This window comes from Syngnathus leptorhynchus, chromosome 8 (assembly GCF_054491065.1).
Source record: "Syngnathus leptorhynchus isolate UIUO chromosome 8, UIUO_Slep, whole genome shotgun sequence".
Classification (NCBI taxonomy): Eukaryota; Metazoa; Chordata; class Actinopteri; order Syngnathiformes; family Syngnathidae; genus Syngnathus; species Syngnathus leptorhynchus.
In genome coordinates this window covers 2,783,400-2,799,950 of record NC_141202.1, presented here as the reverse complement: position 1 = coordinate 2,799,950, position 16,551 = coordinate 2,783,400, and the positions used below count along the sequence as shown (strand labels likewise).

The following is a 16,551-nucleotide window of genomic DNA, read 5'->3' as shown; positions in this document are numbered from 1 at the left end:
TGTGTTTGTGTGAGGGCGACAACAAATTATTTCCCCGTCACCGCTACAAGTTCTGCTCAGTCAGTCAGACTGTCATCACTGCTCTGCTGCACCACTGATCTCTGCAGCATCTCAACAACCCCCCCCCCCCTCCTCCTCCCTCGCTTTCTCTCTCTCGGCATGTCTGCATTGACTTTCCGTCGCCAACCTTTTTTGGAGCCATTCCCAACACACTGCAGCAGAATCACGTCGTGGCCGGCACGTGCGGCCGTCCGCAACAGATGTGTGCGTCTGGGTGTGTGCGTGACAGCGTGTGAACCAATGCGCGGCGCCGGTGCTAACCCGGGAGATTAGCACAGCGCGGTGGAAGGAGAGCAGAGGTTTAATAGAAACTTAAACGGCCCCGCTAGAAGAAGGAGATAAGAGTTGGGCAACGTGGTCGTTAATTAAGATTGAAGGCGTTTTTCTCGTCGTGAAACGTAGTTATGGGCTTTGCGTGAACTTTTGGCTCGAAATTGAATTGAAAAAAATCGACATTGACTCTTTAACAAACCCATTCACTCCCAAAAACGGATTTAGACGTCTTTTCAGACTCCGCGCATTCAATCCCAGGTGCTTATTTACTTTGTATATTTTGAGGAGTTATGTTTTTTTTTTTTTTTAAATTGATTGAACTGATTAAATGCCCTGTACATTTGAGTAAAGATTTATTATCGGTATAGCAAAACCAATTTGCGTTCAAATTTGGTATAACGTACGAAAGAGCCAGTACTTGCTAGCCAGTACGCACGATCAATATTGACATATCCGCTTTGTTGGCACCACGCAACCAATTGGCCGCTGCCAGGAGTTGACTGGATGTGCATCGTTATTGATTTATAAATATTAGTGCAAATAATGATCCCGGCTGCGGCCAAAAAGCCTCTTTAGGCAAGTACCTAGCGAGAAAGGCAAGTCTATTTTTCCGATGGGCGTTATAAAAAGAGTAATTCTATTTAAGTCTCCTATGCCCTCATTTTTTTTTCATATTTGTGAAGACCTCGCAGAAATAATGTGAATGTGTGTGTGTTTGCTTGTGCACGCATGGCGGTGCGTAATTTCTCTCGCTCCGAAGTCTAATGGGAAGTCCTGCTGAAATATTCATAGTGTCACATTAAGTTTGCAATATTTGCACTAGAAAACAAGCAGGATCAGTCTTACAAAAAACTTTGCTCGGCCTTTAGCGTGACACAGACAGACCGTATAAAAAAAAATAATAATCATAAAATATTTAAAATGGGAGGAGCCATTTAGCATTTCAAATAGAATCAGCTGGGTCGTCCATGTGAGATTGAACAAAAATACCGGGAGCGGTTATAAATGTCTATGTCCACACCCACAACGGCGCAAACCGCCAGCTTGCACGTGTTTGCAAAATCACCAAGATTGGTTTAAGATGCAACCGCACATTTTTTTTTACCCTTTTTTTTTTTACATGACAATAAAGCCCCGAAACTTTGAGAATATTTCTCAGGCGAGGTTGAACTATTTATCCATCTGTTTGTTCAACTACATTTACACTTTGCTCCCGGAGGCCATGACAGCCCCATTTTCCCCAAACGTATTGCGTCATGAGCCTTTCATTGGGTCTATTTTCAAGTTTATCAAAATTGTCTTACTTTCTTTCACGGTATTTGTGACAGGCCACGGGGCTTTCATTTTCTTCTCACGGCTACATTGTTTCCATCCACGCTTTATCGATGTTTCCATACATTTGTCACGTTCTGCGAAGGCTTTCTACAGATGAAACGACACACACACAAACACACAAGAATGATATAATGACAATCCAACTTTTGCCATATTCTTCCAAAACAAAGTAATGGCTTCTTTCTTGTAACATCACCCCTTCCAGACTTTCTTTGAGCATCAGCCACATGATGAGATGAGTTCTGCTCCATCATTGTTTAAGTGGACCGCTTCCTCCTTCCTGTCTCACAGTGCTCTTATTGCCTTGAGCTTATGGGAGTATTGCACATTAGTCATATAGCTCCGGAATGCTTATTTCCCCTATGAAGATGTGCATACAACTGGACTCATATCAGCACCCACACGCCATAAATAAAACCAATGCTACACACACACACACACACACACACACACACACACACACACACACACACGGCGACGACAGGCCTCGTATTGATGTTGTATTAGCCGGGGAAGAGTCAATAAATGGACAGCGTCTGTCAGCAATACATTCAGAGGAGATGGCGATAACAGGGAAGAATGAGACAGCCAGTAAAAGGACATATGGGTCGTTTCGGATGCTGGAAAAGGATGGTAAAGAGTCCGGAGAACACAAAGGGGGAGAGGGGGGGGGGGGGGGAGTTGCGTGATGGGACCGGAATAGAGTCCTCATTGATCCTAAGACAGAGGCTATCATTCCGCTCGGCTGAGCAAGGCTCGGCGCTACAGGGCACCGTGGCTCGGAAAATACACATGAATATGTGCAGTGACGTGCGGGAGGGACAACAGTGGAGAGAGCACAAGAAGACTCGGAAATCATTTGGCTCGCTTGAAAAAGAAAATGGACTCCACTCAAAAATGCCCAATTTTTGTCACATGAGATATTTAAAAGCATTTTGCATTTAAGCAGTCTTGATGACATAATACTGTCCATAACCTGGTGGCTGCTTTTAATTTGATTTATTTTTTTAATAATAATAATAATAATAAAAAAAATCTATAATAAAATAACTAAACTTTCTTTTATTATATTCCAATACTTTTGCTCACTTAAAAAGTGGGTGACTAAAATAAAAGCAACAGACCAAAATACATGTCTTGGTTGGGTTATTAAAAAACTTTTTTGTAAATATTTTGAAGGAAGCCTAACCGTGAGAGATAACGTCAAAGCAAAATACTCAAGTTATAAATAATCCTTCGCTTTTGATCCATTTTCTTTCATTATTTCCTTGTGAAAACACCATAAGTGTGCGATCCCATTAAGAAGTCATTACGTTCTCCCGGAGTGTGTGAATCAGTCATCGCAAGAGTTGTTTTGTTTTCCTGCTTGGCCGTTAAAAGCTTTTGATTGCAGGGTTGGGATCGTAACTCTGTTAACAGTAAGGAGGGGAAAGTGTGAGGTCATCACGGCTTCCAGAAGACAGGAAGGACTTGTGTTTCCCCATCAAACGTACATTTCTGTCATTGCAGGCAGCCTCGGGGCTGATACGGAAGAGCGATTGGTGGAACATCTTTTAAACCCCGCCCACTACAACAAACTGATCCGTCCTGCCACTAACGGATCGGAGCTGGTGACCGTGCAGCTCATGGTGTCGCTGGCCCAACTCATCAGTGTGGTGAGCACCAAGCCAAAATGGAGTTGGAATCGATGAATCGAGTCGTTAATAGAGTCGTTTTGAGAACACTGACGTTTCAACGGATTCATTCTTTCATTCCAACGACACAATTATCCAGCGGCTTTCTAGTAATTATTCCGTTTCAGAATGGTACAAACTGGTCTCTAATTCAAAGATAACGAGTACATTTGGAACGCATTAATGCATCGACGCCGACTATACGGCAGTGAAATTGATTTTTTCCCCGAGTGCAAAAAAGTGATTTGCGGTCAGCTCTTAGGGTGGGAGCTGAAAATGAGGCGGTCTAATGATGTAAATCCCAGGAAATGGGAAGTCAAGTGCTAATTTAGCCAGGCTAAAATCCTTATCGTTTCACTTTGATTGAATTCAGAGATCCTTGCGAATAAAGTTACCCTCCACTGATTTTATAAAAGTGATATTTAATATCTTGGTGTATTTTCCCCTTGACAATATTCCAGTTTTATATTCAATCATCGAACTTTGCTGCCATGCCACATCAAATGGTAGTCTTGGAAATCGGAGCTAATTTAAGGGAAATCCTGGAATACACCCAAAATGCTTCAAAACAAAATGGCAGACTTGCTCTTTAATTAAGAGAGGGACTTTTGAGACTTTTATCGTTTGTCGTACGATGATCGATTCGTCTACCCAATTTCACGTTAATAGGTGAGGCTAATTGGTCCGCAGTTGAGTAAGTTTATGTTTGGGGTTAATAAAATACACACATTCACGTTAGCTTAGCGGTTAGCCAAAATGTGCTACGTTAGTAACAAGCGTCTTGTTTTTTTTTTCTTCTTCCGCAGCATGAACGAGAGCAGGTGATGACCACAAACGTCTGGCTGACACAGGTGACGCTTCACTCTCGAATACACACAGAAACGTTTGGTCTAATGGGGCGTTAAGATATGATAGCTGGAAAAGCAATTATCTAAGAAAATATGAACTTGACCCCGATGTTTATTTTTTTTTAATGATTTATAACCTAGTTCAATTCATAGCCAGTGTTAATCAAAACTCAGCCTAGTTATCTTTGTGTATTAAATTGTTTTCATCTTAAAAAAAAAAAAAAACCCTACCTGGAGCTATAAATATGTCAGCTTGATTTATTTTGGCTTCTGCTAGCAAAGCATGCGAGCTGTGTTCTACATGCACATAAATATGACAAATCATACAATGTCATTTTGACAAAATTCACCAATGGATTATTTACAGATTGATTCACAATGCGCACACAATAAGCGAGGATTTACGACAAGTGAGCGAGCATGGAAGGGATGCTAACTCTTTGGATGCTAACGCGAGCCGCCACGAATCCTAATGAGCGTAACGCATCCCAGTTGCGGCATGGTGGTGTGAAACACGTAAAAATTGTCAACAACAACGCCGCTATTACAATTCAATCAAGTAAATTGCTCAACTCTCCCTGGTAAAAAAACAAACTAGCGTTTTATGTTAGGGCGATGATTTAAAGAAGGCGAGACAGATTCTTTCCTCTCACCTTTTAAGATGTCCTCCCTCAAGCGTTGATGCGTGCTCTTGTTTTGAAACGGGTCGACAGGAGTGGCAGGACTATCGGCTGACTTGGGTCCCCGAGGAATTTGACGGCATGATGAAGGTCAGGCTGCCCTCCAAACACATCTGGCTGCCTGACGTGGTGCTCTACAACAAGTGAGTGTTGAAAGATCAAATAAATAAAATAATCAAGTCACGCAACACATGCTAAATGCTAAACGGCGGGCATTCATGCGGGGTAACCTTGACTGCTCTCAAAGCATTTTGCCTGGTTTATCACTCCACACACACACATACACACACACACATCGGGGTGGGGTTGATCCGCTAGGTAAGTTGCCGACCTGCTCATCTGGAGCGATTAGTAGCTCGAGCACATGCATGAAAAGACTTTGACATCGCCCGCGCAAGCTAGCGCTCTCCATTTGCAATTGGATATTTCTCGCTATCTCAATACACGGAATCAAATTTGAATTCATCAAAAGTGGGAACGGGCCATCGAGTGCATGTTTGTGGGTTATGAATCTTTTAGGGGGTTGAGTGGCTAGCAAGGCTGTCTTGCTAGTTTTGGGGTTTGGACTTTGTTGAAAATGGACGCTCGCCGCCGCTTCCGTGTGTTTCAGTGCTGACGGTGTGTACGAGGTGTCGTTCTACTCCAACGCGGTGGTTTCTTACGACGGCAGCATCTTCTGGCTACCGCCGGCCATCTACAAGTCGGCGTGCAAGATCGAGGTCAAGCATTTCCCCTTCGACCAGCAGAACTGCACGCTGCGTTTCCGCTCGTGGACCTACGACCGCACCGAGATCGATTTGGTGCTGCGCGCCGACGTGGCCAGCATGGACGACTTCACGCCTAGCGGCGAGTGGGACATCATCGCTCTGCCGGGTCGGCGGAACGAGAACCCCGCCGACCCGGCCTACGTGGACATCACGTACGACTTCATCATCCGTCGCAAGCCCCTTTTTTACACCATCAACCTCATCATCCCGTGCGTGCTCATCACCTCGCTGGCCATCCTGGTCTTCTACCTGCCGTCCGACTGCGGCGAGAAGATGACGCTGTGCATCTCCGTGCTCCTGGCGCTCACCGTCTTCCTGCTGCTGATCTCCAAGATCGTGCCGCCCACCTCCCTGGACGTCCCCCTGGTGGGCAAGTACCTGATGTTCACCATGGTCCTGGTCACCTTCTCCATCGTCACCAGCGTGTGCGTGCTCAACGTGCACCATCGCTCGCCTACCACGCACACCATGCCCCCGTGGGTCAAGGTGGTCTTCCTCAACAAGCTTCCCGCCTTGCTCTTCATGCGCCAGCCCAGGAATAGCTGCGAGAGGCAGCGACTGCGTCAAAGACGGAGAGCCCAGGAGCAGAAGGAGGGCGGGCGCAGCGGCGAGGCAGGGGCCCTGATGGTGGGGCTCGGCTTGGGCGGCGCGGGGACTTCCACGGCGGGCGTGTTCGCCAAAGAGGACGGCGACCCTTGCACCTGCTATGTGAACAGAGCGTCCGTCAAACAGTTTGGAGGAGATCTGGCCAGCACGGGAAGCGGTTCCACGGAGGGTCTGAACAGGGTGAGAGAGAACCGAGAAGGGAGCTCCGGCAACCGCGGCAAGCAGGCCGCGGGAGGTCAGGCTCTGACTCAGGCCATTCTGGCTCAAGCCTGTCCGGGTTTTGACGAGGCTGTGGAAGGAGTGCGCTTCATCGCCAACCACATGAAGAGCGAGGATGATGACCAGAGCGTGAGTAGCGTCCTTCCTCCTCGTCTATTTACAGCCTCGTACTCGAAAGGCCTGAGAGGGAGATTGATACTTGGCCAGCCAGCTTACATTATCCACTCAACTTGCCACGACGTTATCAGAGCTGAACCGATGAGATCGATCCGATCCGGTTTTTAGAACGGCACTCAGTAAAGACCTCCGTCTGGGCTGAGAGCTCTTCGAATTAGTTTGGGTGGACAAATAAATGCGGCTGTCCGTTCAATGACACCATTAGACTAATCAAGGCATGAATCTTTCAGTGGAGCTAAAGCAAAACAAATTACGCAATCGGGAAATGATTGCGGCGTTAAGACGCGAGCACGCAAGAACCTTACCTTTAGTCCGTCATCCCTGTCGTTGCCATGCCGACGCCTCTCCTTACACACGCGCACTCCTCCTTAACCACCTTGAGCCGTCGTCGTCGCTTGTCGCTAGCTCTCTCCGTCTCTCCACCTGTCCTCCATCACTCTGGCTGCTCCCACGCCCTTCCCGTCATCCTTGACTCCTGACGAGACCTCATCAGCGCCGCGAGGAGGAACCGGTCTCTGCTTGCATTAACCTCTCACCTCCATTAACCCGGATTGTGATGGAGAAAAAAATGACGGGAGACTTCTTAGTCGTTGAGTCGCTTTCACGCAGAGACCCTGCAAAATTGAAAAAAAAAAAAAAGAGCTTCCGATCCATACATTTGAGGAACAGAAATTAATTTCATGTAGGAATACTGTTGTAGTGACATATTGCCTTGATTTTGGGAGAGCTTTAACGGATTAACAGTACGAGCGGTATCGGTACTTAGTATCGGTATTAGTGAGGCTTTTACTTGCAGTTCATTTCAGGATAATCATCTCGGCCTTCGATCTACAGGTGAGCGAGGACTGGAAGTATGTCGCCATGGTGATCGACCGCCTCTTCCTGTGGATCTTCATTTTCGTGTGCGTGTTCGGCACCATGGGTATGTTCCTGCAGCCCCTCTTCCAGAACTACACAGCCAAGACCATCCACATGCCGGGCTGATGGTCCACACGCCGCCATCGCGCCGACGGGACAGCGCCCCGCCGCCCCGCAGCTGGGAAGGGGGTCTTACCGGATCTGCAAGACAGGAAGTGAACAGCAGCCTTGCCCCCCATTTATACTTTTTTTTTGTTTTGTTTGGAACTAATTTCTTGTGAAAGGAAAGGAAAAAAAAAACTCTTACCTTAGCAGACTGGCCCCTCCCCGCTCGCCGTAAGTCCTCGCCACCTCACCGCGACCGCTCAGGTCACAAAGGGGGGGGGGGGGGTCGGAGGTTTCAAGCATATCACCATTTGTCTATTTTAAATTTGAATTGACATCGTAGGTTCTATCATGGACTCGCGTGACCGATAGGCTTGAAAGAATGTGACGAAGAAATATGGAGAGATATATCGATGTGAGGGGGATCCGTACATGCCTCCTCATTCATTATTGCAAATGGAGAAAATGCACATGAATGATAAGAAAGGGAGCTCATATGTGACCACCTCCATTTTCTTGCCTTTTCCCTTCCCTCTATTTTTCTCATTTACTTTTCCCTTATTCCTTTTCTTTCCTCCCATATGTTTCTCCAGTCTCCATTCCTTTTTTTTTCTGGGTATTTCTTCCATTTCATTTTCTTTTTAAAAAAATACTGCGCACCTCCCTTTTCTCTCCACCACTTTCTTTCTTTCTTTCTTTCTTTCTTTCTTTCTTTCTTTCTTTCTTTCTTTCTTTCTTTCTTTCTTTCTTTCTTTCTTTCCTTCCTTCCTTCCTTCCTTCCTTCCTTCCTTCCTTCCTTCCTTCCTTTCCTCATCCTCTTAATTGTATGCAAGCGTCCATGACCACATCTTCCAGAAAATACGATGCCATACGCCCCCCCCCCCCCACCCCCACCTTTTCCTCTATTTATCATCTTTGATATCATCTTTCAAAACCTATTCCATCTTATTGGATTTTCAGATATAAAAGAGAAACATTTCATCTGGAGAATGCCTGTTAAGTGCCGGAGATCCACATCACCCGCATGTCCTGCGGCAGAAGAGCGAGAGTTTTTCTTTTTTTTTGGGGGGGGATTTGTTTTTCCTTCTTTTTTTTTTTTTTTTTCGGGCACACGCTGCAGGGTAGGAAGTGCAGCTGAATGAATTTTTTAATAAACAAGAGAGAAATGACAAGAGGATCAACTCTGGCGAATGAGTCACAGCAGCTTAAAAGATTCACAAACAAGAAGCGGGAACGAGGCCAAACGACACTGAATTATATACATTACATAGCGACGGTGTGATGTCGGCCTCTAGTAAGAGCACAAGTCAGCTTTTCACGCAGGGTTTGTATCGCTGACATCGGGGGGGAGGGGATAGACAAAAAATAAATAAATCACAAAATCATATTTAGCTGTGAGTTTGGACACTCATGCTGACTCTGGAGGGTGGGACAATTTCAAGAGCATCTCTCTTTGACCTGTCCACTCGTTCCTATTCTTCTCACTGATGCTGCCATTATGAGTCACGGTTGGTTCCCCTTTCCTTTCACCTTCCCAGATCCTGCATACTCACCAAGCCCCAAACAATGGCAGTCCAATAAAGGTTGTAGGTTGCGATTATTTCAACAACGTGTCTCTGTGGAGTGTTTGTATTCTTTAAATCACATATTTCAGTGTCCTATAGCAGCTTTGTCTATTTTTGTAAAGCCATGTATGTCCTCGGGGAAGTTACCCAGTTTGTGTGTGTGTGTGTGTGTGTGTGTGTGTGTGTGTGTGTGTGTGTGTGTGTGTGTACAACAATGCATTTATTTCCACATTTCCTAACAAGTCCTGACTGCCTCGTATTGCCATAAATCTTTTTACGTTTTTTTTTTTTTAAACTGCTATTTTAACAGTATTAAATCTGCATTGGTCTTTCGGGGGTTTTCCCACATTTCCTATCAAGAAAGAAAGAAAGAAAGAAAGAACCATTTCCGGGCTTTCTAATATTGAGGCTGCTCCTGTTTCCGTTTTAAGCACGTTCACATTTTCAAGCGCAATAATGTTTCTACTGGTGGGATTTGAAACAATTCTTGGTATATTGGAAAGTTAAACGTCTCTGAAATATATTTAGGCAGGTTTTGATGAAATAAAAGTTGACTTACTTGTGCTACTTAAAAGTTTGCCCACACGACTGAAAGAGAAAATGTGACAACATTAGGGTCCGCCAATTATCTCCGTTCCAAGGCCACAGTGCCACCTAGCGGCCATTTCATGTCAACAGATGACAAGCACGACAGGATGCTCTGAACAAAGATCACATTTATTCTTTCCAGGGGAAATTGCACAGCTTTAATGTGTTACAAAATGCATGAACATAAAAGGGTCAAATCACGATTAGACTTTTTTTTTTTTTTTTACACTATGTGTATGTTGCGTGTCTTTCCTCCTACTTCTTTCCCGGCTTTTCGTTAAACTCCAGGAAGAAGTCGTTGCACGCCACAGTGAGGGCACCCACTAGGATGATGAACTCTGTAAAATCCACCTCGCCGTCCCCGTTGGAGTCTAGGTTGCTCATAACCTTGTCCACTGCCTCCTTATCTTGGGCGTTCTGCAAAAAAAATATATATATATATAAATTAAATAAATAAGAAAAATACAAAAACAACAAAATAGAAGGAAAATATATATATAAATATATATCTATTTTTTATATATATATAAAATGCACCCATACCCCGAGGTAGTTCTGCAGTTCGGTGGTGAGCATCTCCCTGAGCTCGGCCTTGCTCAGCGTGTATTTGTCGCCTTCGTTGCCGGAATACTTGTGGAAGGTCTGGATCATGAGCTGCATGGCATTCTCCAGAGTGGAGGCGTTCTCGGACTTGGGCAAGGACATTCTGCCGAGTGGAGCGTCATAGAAAGCGGAAGGAAGGAAGGAGCGTGCCGTTAGCGTTACGCCGCAGGCCGGGTTAAGCATCATTAAGAGGCAAAGGCGTTTAAACCCTGAAAGCGTTTTGGTGTCGACTATGCTTTATTTCTTCGTCGTTAGCATTTGCACAGCTACGCATCATCTGAAGGCTCGAAACCCAAAAGCCGCTTCTGAACTCTATGTCCTGAATAAGCTGGATATTTAGACATTCAAATGGCTTCTTCAAAAAATAGGTCCAAAAATGTCAAAAAGAATGAATAATATTCATAATGTTGTTGCCGAATACTATTTGAGTCCTTTACAAGATGACCAACCCTTAAAATGACATCATTACAAGAGTTTTCTTAAGTTAGGAAAAAACAATCTTCAAAATGAACAAAGTGAAAATCATCCTTACCTGACTGGAGGACGAGGGCCGGCCGGAGGTTCAGGTGCACGCAGAGAGCGAAGAGAAAAAAGTAAGTGATGAGCGGGACACCCCGTCTTAAATACTCCACCCAACCTCCTTCGGCATTTCTTCCTCCTCCTCCAGCTTTTTTTTTTGTTTAAAGGCCAGCTACGTGTCTATTGGACACCATGAGGATGGTCCACTCAACCCAGGACCACCTCCCAAAAAAATGACAAACCTCCAGAATTCATCAAATATCTTTTTGTTCCTCACTGTGTGTTTAAATGCGCCATTATATTTCCAAGCAAGACGTGTAAGCAGATTGTGTTGCGGAGCCGATCACAATTAGGAGGATCCGGTTCCAATAGGAGACGTTCGTCAGGGAAACCGCGCGGCTAATTTTAGAAGCGCATCGGGGGAACTTCAACGTTTTGACACACAAATGACAACAAGCACGCGGTTTCGGTACAAAGCTTTTAATTGCATTCATGGCATGGGAGTTCTTCAATGTTTTCTCGAGCTCAACGTGGAGGGAGCCTCGAATACACGTTAGCGGGTTAGCGGGATGGTTCGATACAAAAGGGTCGGTTAACTGTGAAAGAAGCACACGAGAACGTAGATCCCAGAAACGGGGGTCGCCGTCTACGACGCCGCGGCGTTGGACGGGCTCTTGCTCTCGCTGACGGCCTTGGCGATGTAGCCGATCAGAGTGAGGTATTCCGGAAAGCTGACCTTCCCGTCCTTGTTCTCATCTAGGCCGTTTTGCATTTCCTTGACGGCCGCTGAGCTGTTGGCGTCCTGCGATAAATCACGAGATGAAGCCGATTGATCGTGATTGCTCATGATCACTATCTGAATTGTTTATTTTTTTTACCTCCATGACGCTGCCAAGGTTCTTCTTTACCATCTTCTGGAAGGACTTGCTATCCATGTTCTCCTTGCCTCTGGTAGAACTAAGGAATGTGGTCACCAAAGTCTGGATGGCTGACTCCATGTCTACAGAAAAAAAAACAATCTGGTTTCCATCAAAAAGGACACCAATGATGTTGTTATTATTACCACAAGATTGTTTTTGACATGATTTGGTGGGGGAGGGGGAGATGGAACGGTGGACACAGTGGAAGAGGAGGAGAAGAACACAATGTGGGCCGCGATCTCTGACGGAGGACATTTGATCCCCGGGATGCCTTTGAGGCGCATCTGGCTCCGATTACCGGGCTACTGTCCGCGCACTCCTCGCGTATTTGAATCCTTAAGTAAACGATTCGGAAAAAAACATCTATAGGAGGGTCGGACAACGAATGGAAAGGCCTCCTTGAATTTCTGACTTTACGATTTGGCAACTTTTCAAAACGACTGCCTAAAAAATCCAAATCCAAACCACCCATGTGGAGCTGCTCATTATCCCCGCCGTGTGGTGGAGGCAAGATTTCCGTCGAAGAAAGGCTGACTAAGTGATTGACTGGAGAGAAAGACAGTCAGGAAACAGCCCAGTCGATGACGAACCAAGTCGGCCTGCTGGGAGCCATTTTCTTGTTGTTTTTTTTGGTTGCCTAGTAACTGCAGATAAATCTCTCATGTGACCCGCATGTCACAACACAATGCTGAGCTACACTGAGCACACACACATATTGGTCCACACCCAAAGACACACACACACACACACACACACATATCCAAACTAGCACCAATTAGAACGTCGGTTGCATTAACCTAATTAGCGTGAGGCCCAACGCACACATCCGGATTGTGTTTCATGGAGGCCCTACTTTGCACACACACATTTTTTTTTCCGGACATACTAGTGAGCATCTGTCATGGGCTCGCTGTTTGCCATTTATTTCTTTTCAATTATTCAACAGTCGTGCCGACACCTTTGGCACAACGGCGTACGTTCATTAGCGAGCTAAACGTGAAACTGACCGAGAGGGGAGAGAACGTTCGAGACGGGAAGTAAGTCAATAGAAAAGTTGAATAAAAGCACGAGGCAGGCCGCTTTTTTGCGCACATTAGCACGTGGTTTGCCCTCAAGCGTGACTCATGGGGCTTGAGCAAGGCCCAGTTTATATTGTGGTCTGACTTCCACTTGGAATTTGAAGCAATAAAAAAAAAAGAACTTTTGGATTCCAGAGAAAATTGAGCATTACAATCCGTGACTAGAACACATTACATTGAAGCAGAGACCCGTACGATTTTTTTTTGGATTAGTCACAACTTGATCCGATTTTCTGAAGAGCTAGCGAGAAGCATTTGGAAAAACATCTCGGCCTCCTCCCCGTTTAGCTATTTTAACATTGTTTGAATGTCACGAGGGAGTGTGAAGAGGCTTTAAGACGAACAAAAAGTAAACAAACTCATGTCGGGGTTATAAAGCGTCAATGTTGCAAAGTACAAAGACAAGTAGAAACCAGTTCAGAGGCAAAGCGGGTTAGGAACGCCCAAAGGCAAACTACTAACATCATTACTTTGTACACAAAGTAAACTTGTAGCAGAGTGGCACAGTTTATGAGCATCAAACATGGAATCAGTTTGGACACTAAATATTGTTCATATATACACACGCCGCTCCGCCCTAAAACATTTTTCTTAAAAAAGAAAAAAAAATATCTCTATAATATCATTCATAAAAAAACGCATAGTAATAATTCCAAAGTTTGCACATTGTGATTCCAATGCAATAATATTTACTCATTTTTCCACAGAGGATAAAGAATGAATTCCTTCAAGTATTATTATATTGTTGGTCTACATGTGTTGCTCCACCGTTTCCACCCATGTGGCTGCTACACTGCTGCTAGTTGTTAGCCCATTTATGGCTTTTAAAATTTTACAGTCAGTCATTTTGGGGAGGGGTTGAGAGTTGCAGCTGTTTGGAAGCTCACGTGAAAGAGGCAAAGTAGAAGAAGAAACCTCAGTCTATATAGAATTCAACACAGCGGTGGAAAAAAACAATCATCAGTTCAAATTGACCGTTACTATGATGATGATGATTATCGGAATATGCGATTCAAAGAATATTTACGGCACTTTCCCGCCCACATTAAATAGGTGTGACTGCTACACTTCCTCTTACTTGTCATCACCCTTGCATAAAAACACATACTTGAGTAGAAGAAAATAAAAGTGATAATGAGAATAAAGATGCAAAATCTGACTGTGGTTACTCGGGTCACATGTGTCAAAACTACGTAATGGAGACACGAACGGGGGGGGGGGGGGGGGGGTTTACATATGGTGGTGATGGGGGGGTCTAGATGTACCCCAAACTACCGCTGACAGCGTGCACAATAAGCAGAGGCAGGAGTGACACTGGACTCATGAATAAGTCACCGTGACACGGCTTGGGTTTCCCTGGACGTGTAAAGGGACAGGGGTTCGTTTACCAACCGGGACAACCCGATCCGCCCAAACGCTTCAGTGAGCGCGCAAGACGAAAAAAAAAAAAAAAAAAAGCAATGCAACATTCACGAGATTGTGTCGAAATGAGTTACAATTAAAACATTGTGATGCGGTGGGAAAGAAGAGGGAGAAAAAGTCAAACTTACCGTTTAGATTTGAGGACGGGAAGAAAATTGAAGAGAAATAAGTGCAGCAGCTCCTTCTTTTTCCTCTGTTCTAGATGAGGCAGCGGCACATATCTTTTCCGTGATTTAACTTCTCCCTGCAGCAGCCAACTTTTTTTTTCACTGTCACAGGGCGTGTGCATGAGCGGGGGAGAAGGAATGTGGACAGGGGGCACCCGCCGCTTGTTTCGCTCAAGTGAGTCAACCCTTGACATTCCCACTTACAATACTTTTGTTACTTTTCAACTTTTTTCTCTCATTTTCTACTTTTTTTTTTTCCATCTCAGCTTACACGTTGGAACAAGTCCGTGTGTTTGTGTGCGTGCGTTCCCACAGATGCAACAAGGGCCACGCCCTGAAACTTTGCTCACTTATGCAAAGAATGAGAAGACTGGCTGGGGGAGGAAAGGTTTGAACAGAAACACGACAAAGAATGCCTTTAAACATGATTAAAAAAAAATATATATATATATATATATATACTACACATGACAGTGAACACTTGTGTGTGTTTGTGTGTTGTGTGTGTGTGTGTGTGTGTGTACGTGGGGGAGTGACTGGAACAGCCGACATAGCAAAAGACAGAAAAACACTGCAGTTGAGTCAAACTTTCTGACTGTATGGCATACAGACACTATGGCCAGCCAATCAGCTGCCAGTATTGCTCCAAGTTGAGATCTTCATCTGTCCAATGGGTAGGAGAACAATTGTGTTCAGTGAATGTGTCACTTTTAACAGTGGTTAAGGCAGGATTTGAGAGTCTGTCGCCATCTGGTGGACGTTTGATTGAACCGCATGTAAAGGAGACCAAACAAAAAACGCGACATTTCCCAAACTTTGAGTACTTTAATCTGCTACACAGTCACGATTTAATTTTTTTTATATTGCTCATTTCATAGGAGAATTTTAAAGAGAGTTATTTTTTGTTAGGATTTAGGAGTCTGTCGCCGTCTGGTGGACGTTTGACTGAACTGCATGTAAGGAAGACTAACCACAAAACCGGTGATTAACCTTGGCACCCATTAATTAGCTCGGAGAATTACATTAATTGTATTATATTGTATTGAAGGAAACACTCTCTTGGTATTTCACTTATTCCTTTTTCTCCTGCCAGCAAGCATACACTAACTTAGGACACAATCAATCTATATAGATGACTCATTAAGCCCAGAACATTCATGGATGGATTTTAAGAGCAACTCCAGGTATAAATCACTCACTAATTGAGCAGATTGTGACTACTAGAGAAAATGTACCATCACACAAATGGTTTAATAGTTTTGTCAAGTTTGGGGGCATTAAGAGACAATTGCTTCACTCTCAAGTGCTGGAGAGAAAGTGATAAAAAAAAAAGTGGAATTACAGCCAAACTTTTTGTGAACGAGCCACTTGGGCTCGGCAGCTGGCAAAACTTATTAGTTGAGCTAAAGCCTTGACAGGATGTGCATTAGGGAGACAGGTACAGCACTAACAAGCTCTGTGGCTTCATCTTCCAAAACCTACTTTGCAGAAGTTTTTAGGTCCCCTACATCCTATTCGGAGTCATCAGTGGGGGGAAGAAGTAGGCACTTGCACCAATGTGCTTTCAATCAAAACGGTTAGGGGGAATGTCTAAACGACTGAATGGCGACTGTATACAAAGTAATGCAAAAAAAATAGCATATGACATGAAAAATAGACCAAGGTGAATAATTGCTTAACTTTTTACACCATTAATTTGATTTATGACCTGCACACAAAACAAACAATCCCATCAAGTAGGAAAATTTATAGCTTGGAGAAAAATATATATTATAGTCATGTGCTCAACAACAAGCAACATCCCACAAACATGGCCGCCAATGCTACTCCGGAAAAAATAATTCTCATGTAAACAATCATACATACATGACAACGAAAAGCATTAAATTCTCCAAAATAAAAATATCAAAAGTCAACACAGTACGAAACAAACAAAAGCAGTAGTTTAACAAGACAAAAACTCCTTACCTTGGATGAAACACCACTGCCGTGTCGACTTAATGAGAAACCGGAAATCGCAGTAAACGACTTCCGGGCTGATAAAGAAGTCATCCTACTCAATCAATATTACGGCCTCTCATTTGTCA

At 44.4% G+C, this 16,551-nt stretch overlaps 3 protein-coding genes across 4 annotated transcripts in view; 1 reads left to right on the top strand and 2 right to left on the bottom strand.

The window, feature by feature from the left end:
* Window positions 1-8,486, top strand: part of chrnb2 (cholinergic receptor, nicotinic, beta 2) — a 12,326-nt gene extending 3,840 nt beyond the window's left edge. The window contains exons 2-6 of the mRNA XM_085917411.1: window positions 3,178-3,323; window positions 4,148-4,192; window positions 4,903-5,012; window positions 5,480-6,590; window positions 7,473-8,486. Coding sequence (XP_085773537.1) covers window positions 3,178-3,323; window positions 4,148-4,192; window positions 4,903-5,012; window positions 5,480-6,590; window positions 7,473-7,622 — 1,562 coding nt within the window. The 3' untranslated portion in view covers window positions 7,623-8,486. The remainder of the gene's footprint in view (window positions 1-3,177; window positions 3,324-4,147; window positions 4,193-4,902; window positions 5,013-5,479; window positions 6,591-7,472) is intronic.
* The window catches only part of s100t (S100 calcium binding protein T), a 25,944-nt gene extending 9,471 nt beyond the window's left edge, over window positions 1-16,473 (bottom strand). Inside the window, exons 1-8 of the mRNA XM_085917413.1 lie at window positions 16,433-16,473; window positions 10,298-10,460; window positions 7,429-10,171; window positions 7,175-7,252; window positions 6,095-7,113; window positions 5,861-5,999; window positions 4,843-5,003; window positions 1,638-1,755 (exon numbers count right to left, since the gene is read on the bottom strand). Coding sequence (XP_085773539.1) covers window positions 10,010-10,171; window positions 10,298-10,459 — 324 coding nt within the window. The 5' untranslated portion in view covers window position 10,460; window positions 16,433-16,473 and the 3' untranslated portion in view covers window positions 1,638-1,755; window positions 4,843-5,003; window positions 5,861-5,999; ... (1 more) ...; window positions 7,175-7,252; window positions 7,429-10,009. The remainder of the gene's footprint in view (window positions 1-1,637; window positions 1,756-4,842; window positions 5,004-5,860; window positions 6,000-6,094; window positions 7,114-7,174; window positions 7,253-7,428; window positions 10,172-10,297; window positions 10,461-16,432) is intronic.
* On the bottom strand, window positions 11,341-16,551 carry LOC147051769 (protein S100-A16). Of its 2 annotated transcripts, XM_085917414.1 has the most exons (4): window positions 16,433-16,471; window positions 14,426-14,566; window positions 11,755-11,876; window positions 11,341-11,678 (listed from the first exon to the last, which is right to left on the bottom strand). In XM_085917414.1, the coding sequence occupies exons 3-4, from the start codon at window positions 11,872-11,874 to the stop codon at window positions 11,523-11,525; spliced, it is 276 nt and encodes a 91-aa protein (XP_085773540.1). In that variant the 5' UTR covers window positions 11,875-11,876; window positions 14,426-14,566; window positions 16,433-16,471; the 3' UTR covers window positions 11,341-11,522. The 2 variants fall into 2 exon arrangements, with proteins under 2 accessions (XP_085773540.1, XP_085773541.1); XM_085917415.1 differs by lacking the exon at window positions 14,426-14,566 and having other exon boundaries at window positions 16,433-16,551.

Bases quoted from the DNA above. Each gene is read 5' to 3' on its own strand.
- LOC147051769 (XM_085917415.1), bottom strand. From the start codon at position 11,874: ATGGAGTCAGCCATCCAGACTTTGGTGACCACATTCCTTAGTTCTACC. The intron at 11,679-11,754 runs GTAAAAAAAATA...GATTTATCGCAG, and splicing joins ACCTTGGCAGCGTCATGGAG to GACGCCAACAGCTCAGCGGC.